Source organism: Nicotiana attenuata, unplaced genomic scaffold, assembly GCF_001879085.1.
Source record: "Nicotiana attenuata strain UT unplaced genomic scaffold, NIATTr2, whole genome shotgun sequence".
In the NCBI taxonomy this organism is placed as follows: domain Eukaryota; kingdom Viridiplantae; phylum Streptophyta; class Magnoliopsida; order Solanales; family Solanaceae; genus Nicotiana; species Nicotiana attenuata.
Genome location: NW_017672937.1, coordinates 137,259 through 156,116, shown reverse-complemented (window position 1 = coordinate 156,116; position 18,858 = coordinate 137,259). Strand labels below are relative to the sequence as shown.

At 36.9% G+C, this 18,858-nt stretch overlaps 1 protein-coding gene across 2 annotated transcripts; it reads left to right on the top strand.

Moving 5' to 3' along the window:
* The first annotated feature begins 10,205 nt into the window (after positions 1-10,205).
* Positions 10,206-17,153, top strand: LOC109214987 (peroxisomal fatty acid beta-oxidation multifunctional protein AIM1-like). 2 transcript variants are annotated; one of them, XM_019378971.1, is made up of 19 exons: positions 10,206-10,400; positions 10,910-11,047; positions 11,316-11,387; positions 12,634-12,696; positions 12,786-12,842; positions 12,961-13,028; positions 13,125-13,206; positions 13,287-13,342; positions 13,440-13,727; positions 13,866-13,952; positions 14,219-14,393; positions 14,494-14,615; positions 14,859-15,022; positions 15,246-15,500; positions 15,796-15,917; positions 16,129-16,250; positions 16,388-16,536; positions 16,633-16,771; positions 16,871-17,153. In XM_019378971.1, exons 2-19 carry the CDS (start codon positions 10,951-10,953, stop codon positions 16,883-16,885), a joined length of 2,133 nt encoding a protein of 710 aa, XP_019234516.1. In that variant the 5' UTR covers positions 10,206-10,400; positions 10,910-10,950; the 3' UTR covers positions 16,886-17,153. The 2 variants fall into 2 exon arrangements, with proteins under 2 accessions (XP_019234516.1, XP_019234517.1); XM_019378972.1 differs by having other exon boundaries at positions 10,301-10,356.
* The last annotated feature ends 1,705 nt before the right edge of the window (positions 17,154-18,858 follow it).

Below are 18,858 nucleotides of genomic sequence, written 5' to 3'. Positions count from 1 at the left end.
AAATATAGGCCACTTGAGAGATACTACTGTAGGTAGTCTTCTTTCTCTTCTTTAGTTCGTAAATTTTTTGAGATTGTCGATCCTACGTGCGGTATCGATGTTCGTCGAAAGATAAGTTCCGGGACATTGGAGAACTGAAGCAAACGAAGCTGCACTTTTTTCTTTCGAAGAATATTCCGTTTTTGTCCCAACTCTAGGTTTTTCGAGTTTTTTTAACAGAGGCGTGCAAGAACAAATGTGCTATCTACTCGTATGGTGGGTGGATCGGAATGGTAGCGGGAGTAGGAGCGAAGTACGGTGGCGATATGGGGACAAAGGTATTGACTAAGGGTAGAATCATTGTAAATTAGATCCCTAGAGCCTCGAAGGAAGCGAAGGTCAAGTAGGAAAATGTAAGGGTCAACGGCCAATAAGAAGCCGTGCCCAATAAGCCTGACTAATCGCCCGGATAGTATTGATGTATGACTATTCTGCATAGAAGAAGACTATCGAATGCAGTATTCAAGATATATGCTAAAAGCTTTTGTTCGAACTCTTGGTGCTTCAGTACGATGCATATAGACCCCTCTCGAGCATAATTCGTTCATGATTACGATTCTCCTAAGCCTCACTCGGAAGGAGCACATTCGAACTGGAAGACTCCTCGAGGCATATTCGATCTATATCGATCTCACATAAGACATTTCGAGGCAATTCGAAGACATGAACCTTCGAGTTATTCGATCATATCGAAGTATAAGACATGTTCCTCGAAGCATCCATTATGACTAAGTCTCGGGGCAATTTTCGTTCATAATTGAATGTTAATAAGGATCACTGAGAAATTCTCGAAGGTAACCTTCATCGAGCAACCGGGCGACTTCCTCCCGCAGTTGCCTGCAATCTTCGGTTCTGTGGCCATGCGTGTTGTGGTACTTACATATTAACTTGGGATCCCTCCTCGATGGATCGGACTGTACGGTTTGGGCCATCGGGCTTCTTTGATACGTCCGATCGCCGACACCAGGGTAGCTGAATCGACACTGAAATTATATTCAGCTAATCGGGGTGCTTCCTGTCTATCGACGGCTTTCCCGAGGTTGGCCTTCGGTAACGGTCTTCTGTTCCTCTCATAGCCGCGGTCGTTCCTCGTAAATTTAGGCCTCCTATCATCCTGATACGGCCGATATCTTTCCTTGTTCGGTCTTGAATCTTTGTAGTTTTCCCTACGAGGTCGATCGAAATTCCTATGTGTGGATGGTGAATCCGAACTCGCTCCGCTGTGGTCGTCCTCTACCCTTATCTTCGATTGGTACCGGTTATGGATGTCTGCCCACGTAACTGCTGGAAACTCGATCAGACTTTGCTTTAATTGCCTGGACGCGGCTGAGCTGTTGGCGTTCAATCCTTGAGTGAAGGCTTGTACTGCCCAGTCATCCGTGACTGGGGGAAGATCCATCCTCTCCATTTGAAATCGAGACACAAATTCCCGGAGTGTTTCGTTTATGCGCTGTCGGACCTTGAATAGGTCGGATTTCCTTGTTTCTACCCTGATCGCCCCCGGCGTGAGCTTTCACGAAGGCATCGGCTAACATGGCGAACGAATCGATGGAATTTGGTGGTAAGTTATGATACCACGTCATTGCCCCCTTGGACAAGGTTTCTCCAAACTTTTTCAACAAAACTGACTCGATTTCATCATCTTCGAGATCGTTTCCCTTAATCGCGCATGTGTACGCTGTCACATGTTCGTTTGGGTCCGAGGTCCCATTATACTTCGGGATATCGGGCATTCTAAATTTCTTAGGGATAGGTTTTGGGGCGGCACTGGATGGGAACGGTTTTTGTACAAACTTTTTAGCGTCAAGGCCCTTCAGGACCGGAGGTGCACCTGGTATTTGGTCGACCCTGGAGTTGTATGTTTCTACTTTTTTATTGTTGGCCTCGATCTTTTCTTCCCCCTTTTCGATTCGTTCGGTCAGTTCTTCTAGCTTCCTAAGAACCGCAGAGTCAGCATCCGGCCCACCCCGTTCCGGCTGTACTGGGGTCGGATTGATGATTGCAGCTGCACGGGGAGCCTCCTCGGACCTGACAGGCTCCTGGACCCGGCTCTGGAGCTGAGCTATAGCCGATTGCTGGGCTTGCAGCATGTCAAAAATCATTTTAAGGCTGATAGTCTCTTCGCCGACTGCCTGGGCCCTCGAATCGTCCTCTCCCCGGACGCTATGCGATGATCCGGAGGCCTGATCAGTGTTGAGCGCCATCCGGGAACCGGCATCTATCGGGTTTTCGAGCCCGGGCATTCCATTGTTTCCTGTCTGCTGTTCGAGTTCCGTGTTGATTGATTGTGCCATTCTATGAGTTGGTAATTTGAATGTAAGATGGACTCTTTTGCAAAGAACCAGTGTATTGTGATGTGTCAAGAAAGAGTATCAAAGAGCTCACTAATATCCTTAGCCCCACGGTGGGCGCCAAACTGTTTACCCTGGAATCCGGATAACAATTGAATTTATATGGGGTTTTAAGGATCCGTGAACTAAAAGATACAAAAGGTTTAGGTTGAGTAAAATAAAGATAAAGACTCAATAATTGTTGTTAAAGTAAATAATCGCAGAATATAATATTGCTTAGAACAATTGTGCTTGATAGCTTACAAGAATTTAGAGAGATGGTACTGTAGTGTAATGGTTTTTTTTCCGTCCCCTCCTTATGGGGTCTTCTCCCCTTTTATACATTCCGATTAAGGGTAAAAATAAGGTAGGTAAATTAATTACATCGTGGATCCCTGTAATTACGCCTTAATGGCCTGAAGTGGTTGAGAAAATCACGTTTGGGCGAGATATCCGGCGACGCTTGGTTATCCGTTACGAGTCCGGCTTCCGACCTTGTGTGTTTCTCCATCCGGTGGTGACTCATATCGAGCTCTGCAACGGTCTCGAAATGACTCGACCTCGGTTGTAGACGTGGCCGTCGTTCTACCTTGCATCCAGGTCGGGTTCGATGGCCCCGACTTGCCCCGGACCGGACCCAACCCGGTCGGGCTCAAGCAAAAAAGGGTATCACCCAATACAGGGAGGTTACGGAGGTGTGAGAGTTACAACTATAATGGTGAGAAGTAGTGGGAGTTATCTACATAATGGAGAAGACTAGTGGGAGTAACTTCTTTAGGAGTTATAGACATCCACTACAAAATAATATTTCATAACATAATTATGCTCTTTCCCTCTTGTTAGAGCCTAGAGGTGTTTTAGAAAATATGGGTACATTATTTTATACTTCTAAAATGAAAATGAGAGCGTTGCTTTGGGAATCCGATTCAACGAAGGCGGTGACGTAACTTGTGTAGCAAATCACGATCTTTTCGTAGTCAAACTTATCAATGTTGGTCTATGAATCTACTGTTTGACATTTTCAATCCAAATTGGACTTTTTTGGGGTCAAAACATAGACATAAAATATTTCACAACTAATTCAACTTGAATTTATAGGAGTAAATAAGCCGAAGAGGTCTATTCGGACAAACAAATTTTGCAATTTCGTAAGAATACCAAACTGTTTTTATTTTATTTTATTTTTGACAATGTTTTTCCACTTTAAACTAAGTGGGCGTTTGGACATAAGTATTGTAAAATTCCGAAAAAAGTGAAAAAAGTTTCAAATAAAAATAATTTTTGAAAATTAGAGTTGTGTTTGGACAAGAATATAATTTTGAGTTTTTTTTTTTGAATTTTTTTGACCGATCTGAGTGAAAATTTTGAAAAACAGTTTTTTGAAATTTTTTAAGTTCTCGAAAAATTTCAAAATTCACATTCAAGTGAAAATTGAAAATTATATGGCCAAATACTGATTTCGAAAAAAAGTGAAAAAAATTTCATGACCAAACGAGCTCTAAATATTAAAGGTGCTTGCATCCATAGTTTGAACCTTGCGCGCAAACATTTTTTTTCGAAGGGACAAGTTGAATGACGAACATATAGAGAGTGTTTGGATTTACTTATTTTAAGTGTTTATTGGCTTTTAAGCACTTTTTTAGTTTATGTATTGTTTGACAATGGTAAAAAGTATTTAAAAGCACTTACTTTTAGGCATAAAAAGTACAAAAATAAGCCAAAAATTGAGTATTACCAACTTTTGACTTTTAGCTTAAAAGCTACTACTTTTTATAAGCCAATCCAAACACCCTATAGTCCACTCCCATAATTGAATGACGAACATATAGTACGGGTAACTACGTATGAGCAGGGGCCTTACTATACTGGATCAAGCAAATTTCTATTTCATCATTTATTTGACAATATTAATGTTACTAGATCTTTCTATCTCATCATTTCTACCGAATATAAATATTTTGTGACGCGGACCAAAATTAAGAAAAATGCAAAGAATTACTTCGGTAAAGCTTGGATAGTAAAAATCTTGACTGCAACTTTAATGGTAATCTCTGCAAATTCAAAAATATTAGGTTCAAAGTTATATGATTCTAAGACCTGCTGGTAGAACTCAAGTAGCTAATTTACAAATTACAACCCCAACAATTTATAGCATAAGGGCGGGACTTTACAGAGAACAAAACTGTCTCGCTAATCCGAGATTTCAATAGCGCGTGGTGGGCACATGTTTGAGACTACTATACTGTTTCGCTTTAATAAAATGATCATAACATTTTTGTAGAAAATTAAAATGATGAACTATTAGTAACTTAACTTCAATGACTAATTTTTATTTAGAAATTACGATCAAATTCTTTGAAGTCTTAAATTATAGTACACTTTTAAAGTCGAGACATGTTTCGCTAGTATGAATCTCTTCTTCTTTGTCGAGGGTCTTTAAGAAAGGGTCTCTGTACCTACTAGGATAGCGGTAAGGCTACATACATTTCATCCTCCCCAAATTGCACTGGTGAAAATTCACTGAGTTGTTGTTATTGTTGTTATTATTGTTGAATCTCTTAACCTTTACTTCTTTTCCAATATTTATTATTTATAAGCACTTATTAAACCCTAAAAACTTAAAATAAATATTACCACATGATTTATTGACATGATGTGAGTTCAAAAGGTAAGGTCATGAAAGACGACGTGAAAAGCATACCATCTACCAAACACTATTAATTCTTCTATTACATTAATGGTATTATTTTATAAAGAAAATTTTGAAAAGAGGGGATCAGGGTAGACGAAAAAACAAAAAGGAGAAGATACACCAAACTTTTTCGCGATTATAAAATAAGGATCAAATACTCAGAGTAGGTGTGTGTTCTACAACTAACTAAGTAATAATTTGATCTTTCATTTTTCATAGCACTTTAGAGGCAAATAGAACCTAAGTTTTCAAATAGAAAAATTGTTTATTTTGTTGCAATAAACTTAAAATATATATTGCATAAATTGACATAGATGGAATATTATTTTTCTCTCTCTTGTCCCCCACATTGACATGGCTATAGCCTATATATACCTGATGCGATTCATGATCCTGAAAAGATTAATTCCGAAATAGCTGGCAGCAATAATTCATAAAGAAAGAATGGAAATGACAAGTCAAAGGAACATATTTTCCTTTCTATACTTTATTTATTTAGTTCTTATATATATATATATATATATATATATATATATATATATATATATATATAGGGGGAAAGCAGCAATTGATAGGAAACTTCCCGCTTATAATAAGCTGTCTTTGCCATCATGATGGCAACGTCTTTTCTCTCGGTCTCTCTCACACAATTTATTTCACAAATATTAGTATTATTTAAAGTGTCAAATAACTTTTTCATATAATTATGATTTTTGAAATTCTTTTTACTTAGCTTTAAGAAATGAATAATTGTAACCCATCCAACTACTTGTGTAAATATGTAAATTTTACTTTAAAAATTAAAGAATCAAACTTAGACTTCGCACAAAAGTCTACATGATTGAGCTCTTGTTTTTAAAATTAAACCACGTGGTTCTTTTGTGAAAGGAGTAACTAATTACAAAATTAACACGAAGACAACCTTACTATAGTAAAATTTGTAAAAATAGCATGAGCTAGCAAGTTTTCGGATTGGTCATTCAAAAATAGTCAGCGCTTGCGAAGTCATTGAAAAATAGCCACTATTTTGCTGCAACACGGAAAGTTCCAGCATAATATTGGAGATCGGTGCATCTGTGTATGAATTTCTAGCATATTATGCCGGACCGATATATTATACTGCAACTCAGTATAATATGTTGGAAGTCTAGTATATTATACTGCAACTCCAGTATAATATACTGGAATTCCAATATATTATGCTGGAGTATTTACCGGAGTTTGAACAGTGTTTTCGTTCAGATTTATCTTTACATGAAAAGTGGCTAAATTTCGATTACTTTTGAAACTGTGGCTATTTTTGAATGACCACTTGTAAATCTGGCTATTTTTTAATTTCTGCCGTAAAATTTTCGTAATCCAACTACTTCGTCGTAATCTATTACTCCCTCCTACCAGTTATAGTGACGATATTTCATCGAACATAAAGTTTAAGAAAGAAAACAAGAAAGTTAGGCCCTGTTTGTCCAGAATTTTTCTTTTTTAAAAACGTGTTTATCCATGAAATTTTGCAAGCTTTTGAAAAATTTTGAAAATGAGAGAAAAAATTTTTCCCCCACTCATAAAACTGCAACATTTTTCAAGTGAAATGCATGTCCAAACATAATTGTCACGACCCGACTTTCCCACCTTCGGGACCGTGATGACGCCTAACATTGCACTCGCTAGGCCAGCCAACTTTACAGAATATTACACATTTTTCCTTTATCATTTTATAATTAAATTTAACAAAACTAAATCAGCGGAAATAAAGGCAAAAGTACATGATTTAACTAGTTACTTTTATACTATTGATGAAAACATAAGCAAATACCACCCAGAAACTGGGTCACAACTCACGAATAGTCTACGAATACTACAAGTATTGGTTTGAAAGAAAAATATACATCTGTCTCGGAGAAAAGTAAAACAGAATGCAGTAAAGATAGGAGGGGACGCCAGGGCCTGCGGACGCCTGCAGGACTACCTTGGGTCTCCTAAATGCAGTGAAAGCAACCAACCTCTCGATCAGCCACTAGCTCCAAAATCTGCATAGAAAGTGCAGAGTGCAGTATCAGTACAACCGACCCCATGTACTGGTAAGTGCCGAGCCTAACCTTGACGAAGTAGTGACGAGGCTACGGCAGGACATAACAACATATACAACCTGCAACAGTTTATAGAAAGGAAATACGGAATGAAATAAAGCAGTAACTGGCATTAAATAAGTACGGAAATCGGTCGTTCTACCATTACTCAGCTATAACCAATCCTTGGGAGAGTTTCAACACCACAATAATGAACCTCAGGATAAAATAAATACATGAACAACAATTAATGCGGCGCGCATCCCGATCCCATCGTATAATCAATAACAGTATAATCATTCACCCTTATTACTCCTTGTTGCGGCGTGCAACCCGATCCCACCAGTCCACCCTTATTACTCCTCAATATATCACCCTTATTCCTCATGTTGCAGCGTGCAACCCGATCTCACCTTCCACCCTTTTTACTCCTTGTTGCGGCGTGCAACCCGATCCCACCAGACAATCACATTCACCTTTATTCCTCCTGTTGCGGCGTGCGACCCGATCCCAATATACATATCAGCACCAAGCACAACATAGAGACAAGTGTTTCACAAGTTAACTCACATCCTCCACAACACTTATACCTCCAACCGGCACAAAGAAATATCATAGCAATTATGAAAGTTCACTCGTTAAAACTACACAGCAAGACCAACCAATGTGTACCGTGAAGCACCAATAAGCCAACATAAACCAACAGTGTAATATAATGGAACAAAGGAACAATTAACAACACCAATAGAGAAACAACATTAAACAAGAAGCAATTAGACATGGAAGCATCAATAAGCAAATAGCAAATAAAACATGAGAGCAAAATCTAGGGAAATGGGGCAAGGGAACAGGCTAAACAAGTAATTTGGCAACGCATAGGTGCTCGTAACCACACATATACGCCACACGCATGGTATTTCACATAGCAAGCAAGTCGGGGATCCCTAATCCCTCAAGTCAAGGTTAGACCAAAGACTTACCTCAAGCCAACGGGTAATTCACAGCTCAACCACCGCTTTACCTCTCGATTCCACCACCAATCCACTCGTATCTAGCCATATTTAACTTTATAACATCAATAAACGCTAAAGAAACCAAGTCCAATGCAAAATTATAGATTCCCAAACATTTCCCCCAAAAAGTCAAAATCGACCCCAGGCCCCCTTGGTCAAAACTCGAAATTCGGACCAAAACCCGATTACCCATTCACCCCTGAGCCCGGATATACAATTGGTTTTGAAATTCGACCTCAAATTGAGGTCCAAATCCCCAAATTTCGAAATTCCTAAATTCTACCCAAAACACCCAATTTCCCCATGAAAAACCCTAGATTTTGTGATGAAATCTTATAAAAAGATGAAATAGATTGAAGGAAATGAGTTAGAAATCGTTTACCTATGATTTGGGGAAGAACTACTCTTTAGAAAATCGCCTCTTGAAGCTTAGGGTTTGAAAATTTGAGAAATGAGTTGAAAATCCCGTCTAAGTTATGTTTTGAACAGTTGCAGGTATCGCATTTGCGATCACAAGTTCGCAAATGCGAAGCTTGGCCTGGCCTGCTATCTTCGCAATTGCGAACAATTGTTCGCAAATGCGGCCACTGTTCAAGTCGCAATTGCGACAATGAACTTCGTAAATGCGAAGGTCCCCTTCCCAGCTTGCGAAGAAACTTCGCAAATGCGATGTTCGCATTTGCGAGCCAGACTTTGCAAATGCGAAGTCTGCAGATCTGCAACATACCAGAAATTTTCTTAAGGCTCTAAACACTCCGTAGCCTATCCAAAACTCACCCGAGCCCTCGGGGCTCCAAACCAAACATGCACACAAGTCTTAAAACATCATACGAACTTGCTCGCGCGATCAAATCGCCAAAATAACACTTCCGTTTTCTACCGAAATTCACAGATAAAGTTTAAATATTACAACGGACCTGTACCTGTCTCCGGAACCAAAATACGGGCCCGATACTAACAATATCAAACATTAATCATATTTCCAAAAACCATTACATTTTCAGTTAACAATTTTCTTCAAAAATTCATTTCTCGGGCTAGGGACCTCAGAATTCAATTTCGAGCATATGCCCAAGTCCCATATTTTACTATGGATCCTTCGGGACCGTCGGAACACGTGTCCGGGTCCGTTTATCCAAAATATTGACCGAAGTCAACTAAAATTATCTTTTTAAGCCAAAAATTATCTTTTCTTAAATCTTTCACATAAAAGCTTTCCGGATACGTGCTGAGACTGCGCGCGCAAATCAAGGAGAAATAAATAGGGGTTTTTAAGGCCTCGAAACGCGGAATCAAATTCTAAAACAAAAGATGACCCTTTGGGTCATCACAATAATTTCAAATTCTAAATACCTTTTTTCAACTTAACTCCAAATACCCGTTTTTCTTCTCCAAAAATTACAATTTTTATGTCTAAAAGTCTACTTAAAAGTCATGATCTAAAGCAAGACATTGTGTGACAGTAGATCGTTTTGTAAAACAGAAAGTTTAAAGTTAAATTATTTATAAATAAAAAATATTACTTTTTCCGTTTCAATTTATATGAGGTAGTTTAATTCGACACAAAATTTAAGAAAAAAAGGAAGACTTTTGAAATTTGTGATCTTAAAAACTTAAAGGATAAAAGCTTTGTGGGGCCGTGATATTTATGTGGTTATAAAAGCTTCTCACTAAGGGTAAAATAAAGAGTTTAAAGTTAAATTATTTCAATTGTAGAAATATATTATTTTTTTTAACAAACTAATAAGGAAAATATGCCATCTAAATTGAAACAGAGAGACTACATTCTTCTTTGAGAAATACTAAAGAAGATATATAACATAATTTTGGTAGGAGGTAACTTTTTTGAAGTGATTCTTTTTGAACTTTCAATTATTAGAGATATATACACTTTAGACATCATAATACATGCTTAACAGTGTAAAATCTGATTTATATAATATGGTGTAGCAATATATATATAAAAATCATTAAAATGATTCCCAAGATTCCTATTTTGGATCACATGGGAATAGTAGTAAGTACAGAAATTAATAGGATTATTGAAAAGGGCGGGCAGGGTCAGAGTCTTTTTTGGCAGCTATGAAGTGGGCTGATTTGTCACAACTTGAGTAGTTAATTATTCACTATTCTCCATCTTTTTCTTGCATATAAATACTGCATATATCAGCAATCATTCGCATAACAAACCAAACAGCTTCAAGCAAAATTAAAAGGCACAGCTTCTCCTTCTTTTCTTCTCTCATTCAACTAAATTGGGGTACTCGATCTATCATTCATTTACTAAACTGGCATTTTGTTCTTCTCAGCGATAGCATTGTTTAATTACTCCTTTTAGTTTTATTTGAAATTTTTCTCAGAAATGAATATTAAGTACACTATATATATATATATATATTTATACACAATCTTAACTTTAAATTTTAAATTTTAAATTTTATCTTTAATAACATGCTTTTGTAGTTACAGAAATATCATAACAGGTTAAGATCATTAATCTCAAAAGTCTTTGTATAGTGAGTTAAAAAATCCACTTAGTTTGAAACGAATGCGGTATAGTGCTGAACTCCGATTGTCCGATTTATCTGCTTGACAATCAATTGCGCCATCACAGTTTCACTTTAAGTTTCTGCTGCTTTAGTTTGTACATATATATATATATAAGATTAATGGTAAAGAAGGTTTTCATTTTAAGAATAAATATAAATTTTGACATTGTTTTAATTTGTGTTGAATAATTTCGTTACTGATGTATTTATACTATTTCAGGAAAGACGACTTAATTTGTGTAGAAGAAATTAAATCAAGAAATGGCAAAGAAAGCATCAATCAATATGGAAATAGGGAACGATGGCGTGGCTGTTATTACTGTCCATAATCCACCTGTCAATGCCTTAACTCTCTCAGGTTCCTTAGCTTTCTTCTTCTTCTTCTTCTTCTTTTCTTATTGATTTGAATTATAATTTCACATTCCGTAATCTTTACAATCTCCAACTTAACAAAAAACTCTCTTTTTCTTTTTATAAATTTAACTCTATATTATCCCAACTTCCTAAAGTAAAAATCTACTCCATTTTCTACCCACGTTGTTGAGTTCCTTCTCCGAGTGGCCCACTCTTTGAAAGTACTTCCAATTATAGAAAGTGTTATTAATACTCTTTATTGTCAATAATAGCAATTGAGGAGTTGAAGAGATGCTATCAAGAGGCAATAGATAGCGACACCGTAAAGGCGATTGTTCTTTCTGGTAAGTTTTGTTCCAATTACTCTTCTGGGAATTACACATGTTAATCTATATAGTTTAATTGTAAAAGTGACAAGTCTTAATTTGGACATAGATTTGATTGAAAACTGAAAAAAGTATTTTTTTGAAGTTGTGTTGAAAAATAGGTTTTGGAAGTTGAAGTTGTGTTTTCACATTCATTTCACTTCAAAAAATAAAGTTGAAATTTTGTGGGTGGAAGAAAATCTTCATCCAAAAACTGGCCCAAACTAGTTTTTGAAACTTGAAAATATTTCTTTAAATTTTTTTAAAAAACTGATTAAATTCCATGAACAAGGAATGTTTTCAATTTTTTTTTTTTTTTGAAAATAAGTAAGAAAAAATCTTTGTCCAAACGGGAGCTTAAACTACTTTTCCAACTAGAGTAACAATTGAACGGGTCAAAATGGGGTCAGACCAATAAACATGTCATGATCCATTCGAAGTTTGATTGGATCAAAATGAGTTTGATTAACATGATCCAACCTCCTCTTTTATATGTTTGGATTTGAGTTTGAATTTTGACCCACCAGGTTACCCAGTTTTGAAGCCGTCTTTTTACCTAATAATTGGATGGAAAAAAAAAATCAACTTTTAACAAATGGGTGATGATCCAACCTGTTTAAACTTGGGTAGATTTGACAGGTTATTAAAAAACAATCTCTGTCACACAATAGTCAAAGTGGTCCTTTAGGGAGTTCAATTAAAGAAAGGAAGAGTTTAATATAGTGAACTTTAACTATTGGAGTCATATTTTTACATATAAAGAGGAAAAGCACAGTTTATATCCTTGTTATAATCTCGGACTCTGAGTATCTATAAATATCCTAAAAAATATGATTATGTAGTCTGATTTAATATTGGCAAATTGTTTAAAGAGTTCATGTCAATAACCAAAAGGGTTAAACCAATTAGTATAAAGGAGCAAGAGATGTATGTACTGCTAATGTTGCCTGTTTTCCTAAAATGGCTCTGTGGGCAATCCGATTCATAAAGCATCCCGCATTCACGCAGAGTCCGGAGAAGGACCGCGCCCCTAGGGGTGTGATGTAGACATCCTACCCTAATGCAAGCATTAGTGGCTTCTTTCACGGCTCGAACCCGTGACTTATAGGTCACATCAAGACAACTTTACAGTTGCTCTAAGGCTCCCCTTCCTTAAAATGGCTTTGTGCTTGACTAAATTTTAAATTGAAATATTTGTTGTGACGTCGTCCTTTTATGCTGATAGGTGCTGATGGTAGATTTTGTGGTGGTTTGGACATCAGTGTTGTGGAGAATGTTCATAAGCATGGTAATTTTTTGCTTTTTCAGTTATCGCTTATTCCTGATCAGTTAATGTCCCCTTGTTATCTAACCAGATTTTTCCTTCAAAATCTCCAGGAGATATATCACTTCTACCTGATGCATCAATTGGACTCGTGGTTAACAAAATGGAAAGTATGTCTATAACATCTTATGTTCTTTGCCAAGAATTTCTTTATAAGTTCTAAAGTAGTTTGCGGTTGATATGTAGTTTGATTATCTAATCACAACTTTGTCTGGTGGTCATATATAGATGGGAAGAAGCCTTCTGTTGCTGCAATTCAAGGATTTGCCCTTGGTGGTGGCTTGGAGTTGGCTATGGTTTGTTCTCTCTGCTCAAGTTTTTTCATTTGATTTCCTTATTTCTCTGGATGTAGTTCTGTCTATTAATTGATTTTCTCAATTTAAATTATGTAGGGGTGCAGTGCTCGAATTGCCACAGCAAAAGCTGATCTTGGTTTACCTGAGCTGAAACTTGGAGTTATTCCTGGATGTGGAGGTACACTTCTTAATGTTTAAATTTGGCGCCTTTTCATTTTAAGAAACTTTCTGCTGAAAAATTTGAATGTGTGTTTTTAGGCACCCAGAGGCTTCCAAGATTAGTCGGGACCTCAAAGGCTGTTGATATGTTGATGGTAAGTGTCATACTTTAAATATACACTGTTAAGTTAGTCTCTCTAAATGTTAGATGGTAGCTTAAAGAGGCTGAACCTTTGTCTAAATATTGGACAGTCATCCAAGACCATAACATCTGAAGAGGGAAAGGAGTTGGGTCTTATTGATGCCATTGTCTCTTCCGAGGAGCTCTTGGCAGTTGCTCGGTGCTGGGCACTCGACATCGTTGAAGGGCGCCAACCACATTGCAATTCTCTTGAAAAGACAGATAAACTTGGACCTAAGGATGAATCGCTTGAGATACTGAAAAGTGCTAGACAACGGTACAGAGCGCCTCATTACAGTGCCTGTCTTGATGTGATTGAAGAAGGCATCATATCTGGAGGATTTTCTGGTGTTCTTAAGGTAAACTATCCTATTACACAAAACTGCATTTACATAGTTTGCTTTTGTGATGTGTTACTAGAGATTGATAATTTCAATGATGTGCTCCCAAAATCTTTGTTTGGTTTCTGCTTATAATCTATGCGCGACTGATTGTAGGAGGATAAAGTATTTAAGGAGCTGGTGCTGTCAAATACTGCAAAAGGTCTTCTTCACTTATTTCTCGCTGAACGTGCAACATCAAAGGTCAGATATTAGGCCATAGATTCTCTTTCTTTCATTGTTTAATTAAGAAGGTACAAAAAACTGGAACTGTTTCTATACCTGGATTTTATTTGGTACATTTTATGCATGAAAAAGCATTTATAGATTTCTTCATGCCTGGTAGAGTTCTGTACTAGCGGTCATGCTTAATAATCGCACTGTTTAAGAGAATCTTGGCATCTTATGTATTTTTAGGCCAACTTTGAGGGCTTAAACATAGTCTAACAATGCTGTAATACAATTTACAGGTACCAGGTGTTACTGATATTGGGCTTAAGCCGCGGATAATAGAAAAAGTTGCCGTTGTTGGTGGCGGGTTAATGGGATCTGGCATTGCTACAGCTCTCATTATGAGCAACATGAATGTTGTACTTAAAGAAATTAACCATGAATATCTATTGAAAGCAGTGAAATCAGTAGAAGGTTAGTACAACTTGTTGAATCTGTAGTAAAGATAGTAGTAGGACAGAAAAGCAATATTTGGATGTCATCTGATATATTGTTTATGCTATTTGTGTTCCAGCAAATCTACAAGGCCTAGTAACAAGAGGACAGCTGAATCAGGATAAGATGAAAAGGACTTTGTCTCTTCTTAAAGGCACTTTAGACTATGAGGATCTAAAAGATGTTGACATGGTCATTGAGGTAATCCTTTGACCACTTCTTCCCTTCTTCCTCTTAGTTTTCATGCTATTCTCTTGCCTTGTTTTTCCATACAATTTATGTCTAAGAAAGCTTAGTAACATCCTTTGTCCAAGGTTTTTCCATACTTCAACTCTGATGTCGTTAAATCCCTGACTTTCATTATTTTAGAACATCCTTGTAGATCATGCATATTATACATATTTCCATTATTTTCTGATGAAATTTACGCCTCTCTGTCTTCAGGCTGTTAATGAGGTAGTGTCGCTGAAACAATCAATATTTGAAGATATTGAAAAAGTTTGTTCTTCAGACTGCATTTTTGCATCAAACACATCCACAATTAGTCTTGATGTTATTGGGGAAAGAACAAGTAGTCAAGATCGCATTTTGGGGATACATTTATTCAGGTGAGATTCAATTCTGTACCAGACTTTTGCCCGAATGTTTACACCATGCCTTTATTCAGGGGATACATTTATTCAGATACATTTATAATGTTTCTTCTCACTCGAGCGAGGCAAAGATAGTTTTGATGGTTTTGAGAGTATATTATATTACTGTTTCCTGACTTATTGTATTCCTTAATTCTAATTTTCTGGTTTTCATATTTCTTTCTTTTTCTGGGCGAAGTCCTGCTCATGTGATGACTCTGGTGGAAATCGTGAGGACCGAAAATACTTCTCCACAAGTAATTGTTGATGTTATAAGATTCACCAAGATTATGAAAAAAGTCCCCATCGTAGTGAAGAATTGTACTGGTTTTGCTGTCAACCGTAGCTTCTTCCCTTATATGCAAGGACCAGACCTGTTGGCAAATTTAGGTGTTGATATCTTCAGAATTGACCGCGTGATCACTGAGTTTGGCATGCGGCTTGGCCCTTTCCAGTAAGTTCTTTATCTAGAGTGAAACTTGTTCATCTCAGCATGTGAAGATATGAACATACACAGTAATCACTGCACAAACACTTGTGTGCGCTGTTGAGCGAATACATTCTTGCGTTCGATTTTTATCAATAACTTGCGTTCAATTTCTATCACTGGGTCTGTGCCTCAACTAGAATTCATTAGTGGCATGTTTTATGCTTGCACAAACACTTTAACTGTTCGTCCACATTTGCTTTTATTTACACCAAAATCATTTCTGCATATTTAAACCAAGTTGGTATATTATGATATGCAGGCTTCAGGATCTTAGTGGCTATGGTATATTTTTGGCTGGTGTAAAAGAGTTTGTTGCTGCTTTTCCAGACCGCGCTTTTCAGTCACCCTTGGTTCAACTGATGGTAGAAGATGGGCGGGAAGGTACTGAAGACACTTGTATTTTCCACTTTTAACTTTTGGCCTGAAAATAATTTTTTTTTAAAAGGAAACAAAATGTAAAAAGAAGTTAAATGATCTTTACAAGAAGAATAACAGTAGTAAAGTTGCAACAGTCTGCTACTCAGTTCAATTTCCAAGATTTGTCACTCAAAAATGGTGTGGTTTTCTAAGTGAATATATACTTGCATCATAGGAAAGAAGAATGGAAAAGGATATTACACATACAAAAAGGGAAGCAAGCCAGAAGCTGATCACTCTGTGATTCAAGTTGTTGAGGAGTCTATGCGATTTACTAATATTGCTCCTGGTGGAAAGGTTTGTTGCAGTTGAATCCTTCTTTTAATCTGAATTCTTCTTTGTTAAAACTAAAGCAAGCATTCTCGTCTAACTACAGCCAATGCTATATTATATTGTGCATGTTTGATTGATATAAGGCGTGATTTTGTTGGCAGCCAATATCTGTGACCGATGAAGAAATTCTTGAAATGATATTCTTTCCTGTGGTGAATGAGGCTTGTCGAGTTATTGAGGAAGGAATAGTTGTCCGAGCATCTGATATTGATATTGCATCTGTCCATGGGTTTAAATTTCCTTCAGAAACGTAAGTAGCAACAGTTTCTTCAATTGCTATTGCCTATCTCTGAACTCGAATTCATTACTTGTAAGATATGCTAATAATCACTATGTTTTTCTGCAGTGGAGGTGTCATGTTTTGGGCTGATACAATTGGATCTGAATACATATACTCAAAGCTAAAAACTTGGCATGAGGCCTATGGTGATTTCTATAAGCCATCAACATTTTTGGAGCAGAGAGCTGCAAAAGGTTTGCCCTTGGTAAGGACTAACCAATTCTTAACTCTTTCTTTATCCTTGGATCTCATTTGTTAAGTGCATTTTGTTGACCTTCTTTCGTTCTTCATGATGCAATCGTAGGGAGGATCGTCTTGACCAGCATATCATATGATCATATCCATGCAGAAAAAGCAGTAATGCAAGCATGCTGAATTTGGGCTCTGAAATAAGGCGGGAAAGTTTGTTAATTACAATTAGTTAGAAGTTCCATTAATTATAATAAGTTAGTCTTTAAATTTCCTATTTTTTCCCCTCAAGCTATTTGATGGTAGTTGTAACTTTGGCTCTACAAACCAGTGTAATCATCTGAGAAAGAGTGAATGAAATGTCCAAAAGCTTCACAAAGTTCCTTTTTCTTCTTTTCTCTTTGTGTTCGAAGTATTCCCTTTTAATTTTGGTTGTATTTTTCTTAAGGTTTATATTGTGAATTTGTTGATTCACAACATTTATTATCAATGAGTCGTTCAACTGAAGCTAGTATCGCTCTATAGCGGCAGAAAATGTGAAACTGAAGATGATGGATGATAAGAGAGAGTTGAGGGAAAAGGAAAACATTGAAGAAAATTTTCTACATGCATTAGTTAATATAGAAAGGCAGAATAGCCTAAATGGCACTTATATTTGTGCCACTTTGTCATACCGGTACCAAAATTATCAATTTGTCAATGGAACGCTTACACTCCTTCAAACCATGTATAATATACGCTTATGACAGGAGGCTGATCATATGTGTCATATTTGGCTTCAGTGCATGATTCACACGCTTGTAAGGGGTGTGAGGGCAGTTGAAAAAGCACTAACAGTAATAATATGGCCTATTTAACAGCCATCTTCTTCTTTCTACCTTATTCTCCATTGTTGAACATTATAGAAGCTGATTTCTATCCAAATCTGATGCCTTCTTCTTTCTCGCGTTAGCTTCAACATTGAAAAATAGAATTTCTTTGCTGGGATTCTTCATTGCCCATCAATTTTTGCCATCTCCTTTTCTTTTGAAGGTCGATTTTTTTCTTCTTCTCCGGCAAGAAATAAGTTATTGTCGTGTCTTCTCCTTCAGTAATGAAGAAGGAACCTTTGTGTTATTGTGGAATTGCTGCAGATCTTAAAATGTCACGAACATTCACCAATCCTGGAAGAAGGTTCCTAGGCTGCCCAAGATATGAGATTGGTGAAGGTTGTGGCTTTTTCCGATAGGTTGATCCTGCGATTGAGGAAGAATACTACAAGACTCTTCTTGCGAGTCTTATTAAGAAAAGTGATCGTGGCATTGTCAGAGAAGACAAGGAAGGTTGAAGTTCAGAGTTGCTGCTATTATAATTGTGGTTGTAGTTGCTCTAATGTTAGCTCTTATGTTATGTGTTTAGGATTGATAACGTACTTTTTTATTTTCTGGATTTAGGCTACATATTTTGTGTTGATGTAAAATTTTGTTCCTGGAATATATTGACAAAGGGGAAGTCGAAAAATTACAAATTACCATTACAGCAACAATACTTCCACTACTAATATCATGGCTTGTTATAGGTAGTTAATAAAATATCAAGAAGGTTGCTTTACAAAATATTGTCTACGATAGGCAGTCAACAAAACATCCATAATGAAGTAGCTTTACAAAATACTATCTACCATAGACAGTTAACAAAAACATCCATCATTAAGTCTTCAAAATATCAGTTGATCACTTCAATTAATGTTTGTTGTGGCTTGGTTGCTCGGTGTGGATTGTGTCTTTGGTGTGGCTTGAGTGGTTGTAGCAGAGTTTGCCCTTTAATAACTCTGTTCTTGCAGCTGCCTTTGTGTAACTGCAACTCGACCTTCCACTTTAGTCCAAGGGGTTTGAACCTAAGTTCAATATTGGTAGGGGCCGAACTTATGAGTGTAGAAGGATTGTGTACTACTCTGTCAGTAGTTCCAGAATGCACAAAGATAAAAGGTTGTGAGTGAGGGATTATCTAGAAAACCATATCTGTTGACTGTGTGATTAAGTGAAAATATTTATCCTCTGTATCACAGTGCCACTTGAATAAAAGAGCAGACCATATCCTGCTGCCTTTAATCTCTTAAACTCT

Coding starts and splice junctions, on each gene's coding strand:
- LOC109214987 (XM_019378971.1), top strand. CDS start 10,951: ATGGCAAAGAAAGCATCAATCAATATGGAAATAGGGAACGATGGCGTG. Junction 14,616..14,858: donor ATGTTGACATGGTCATTGAG/GTAATCCTTTGA, acceptor CTCTGTCTTCAG/GCTGTTAATGAGGTAGTGTC. Junction 16,251..16,387: donor ATATTGCTCCTGGTGGAAAG/GTTTGTTGCAGT, acceptor TTTTGTTGGCAG/CCAATATCTGTGACCGATGA.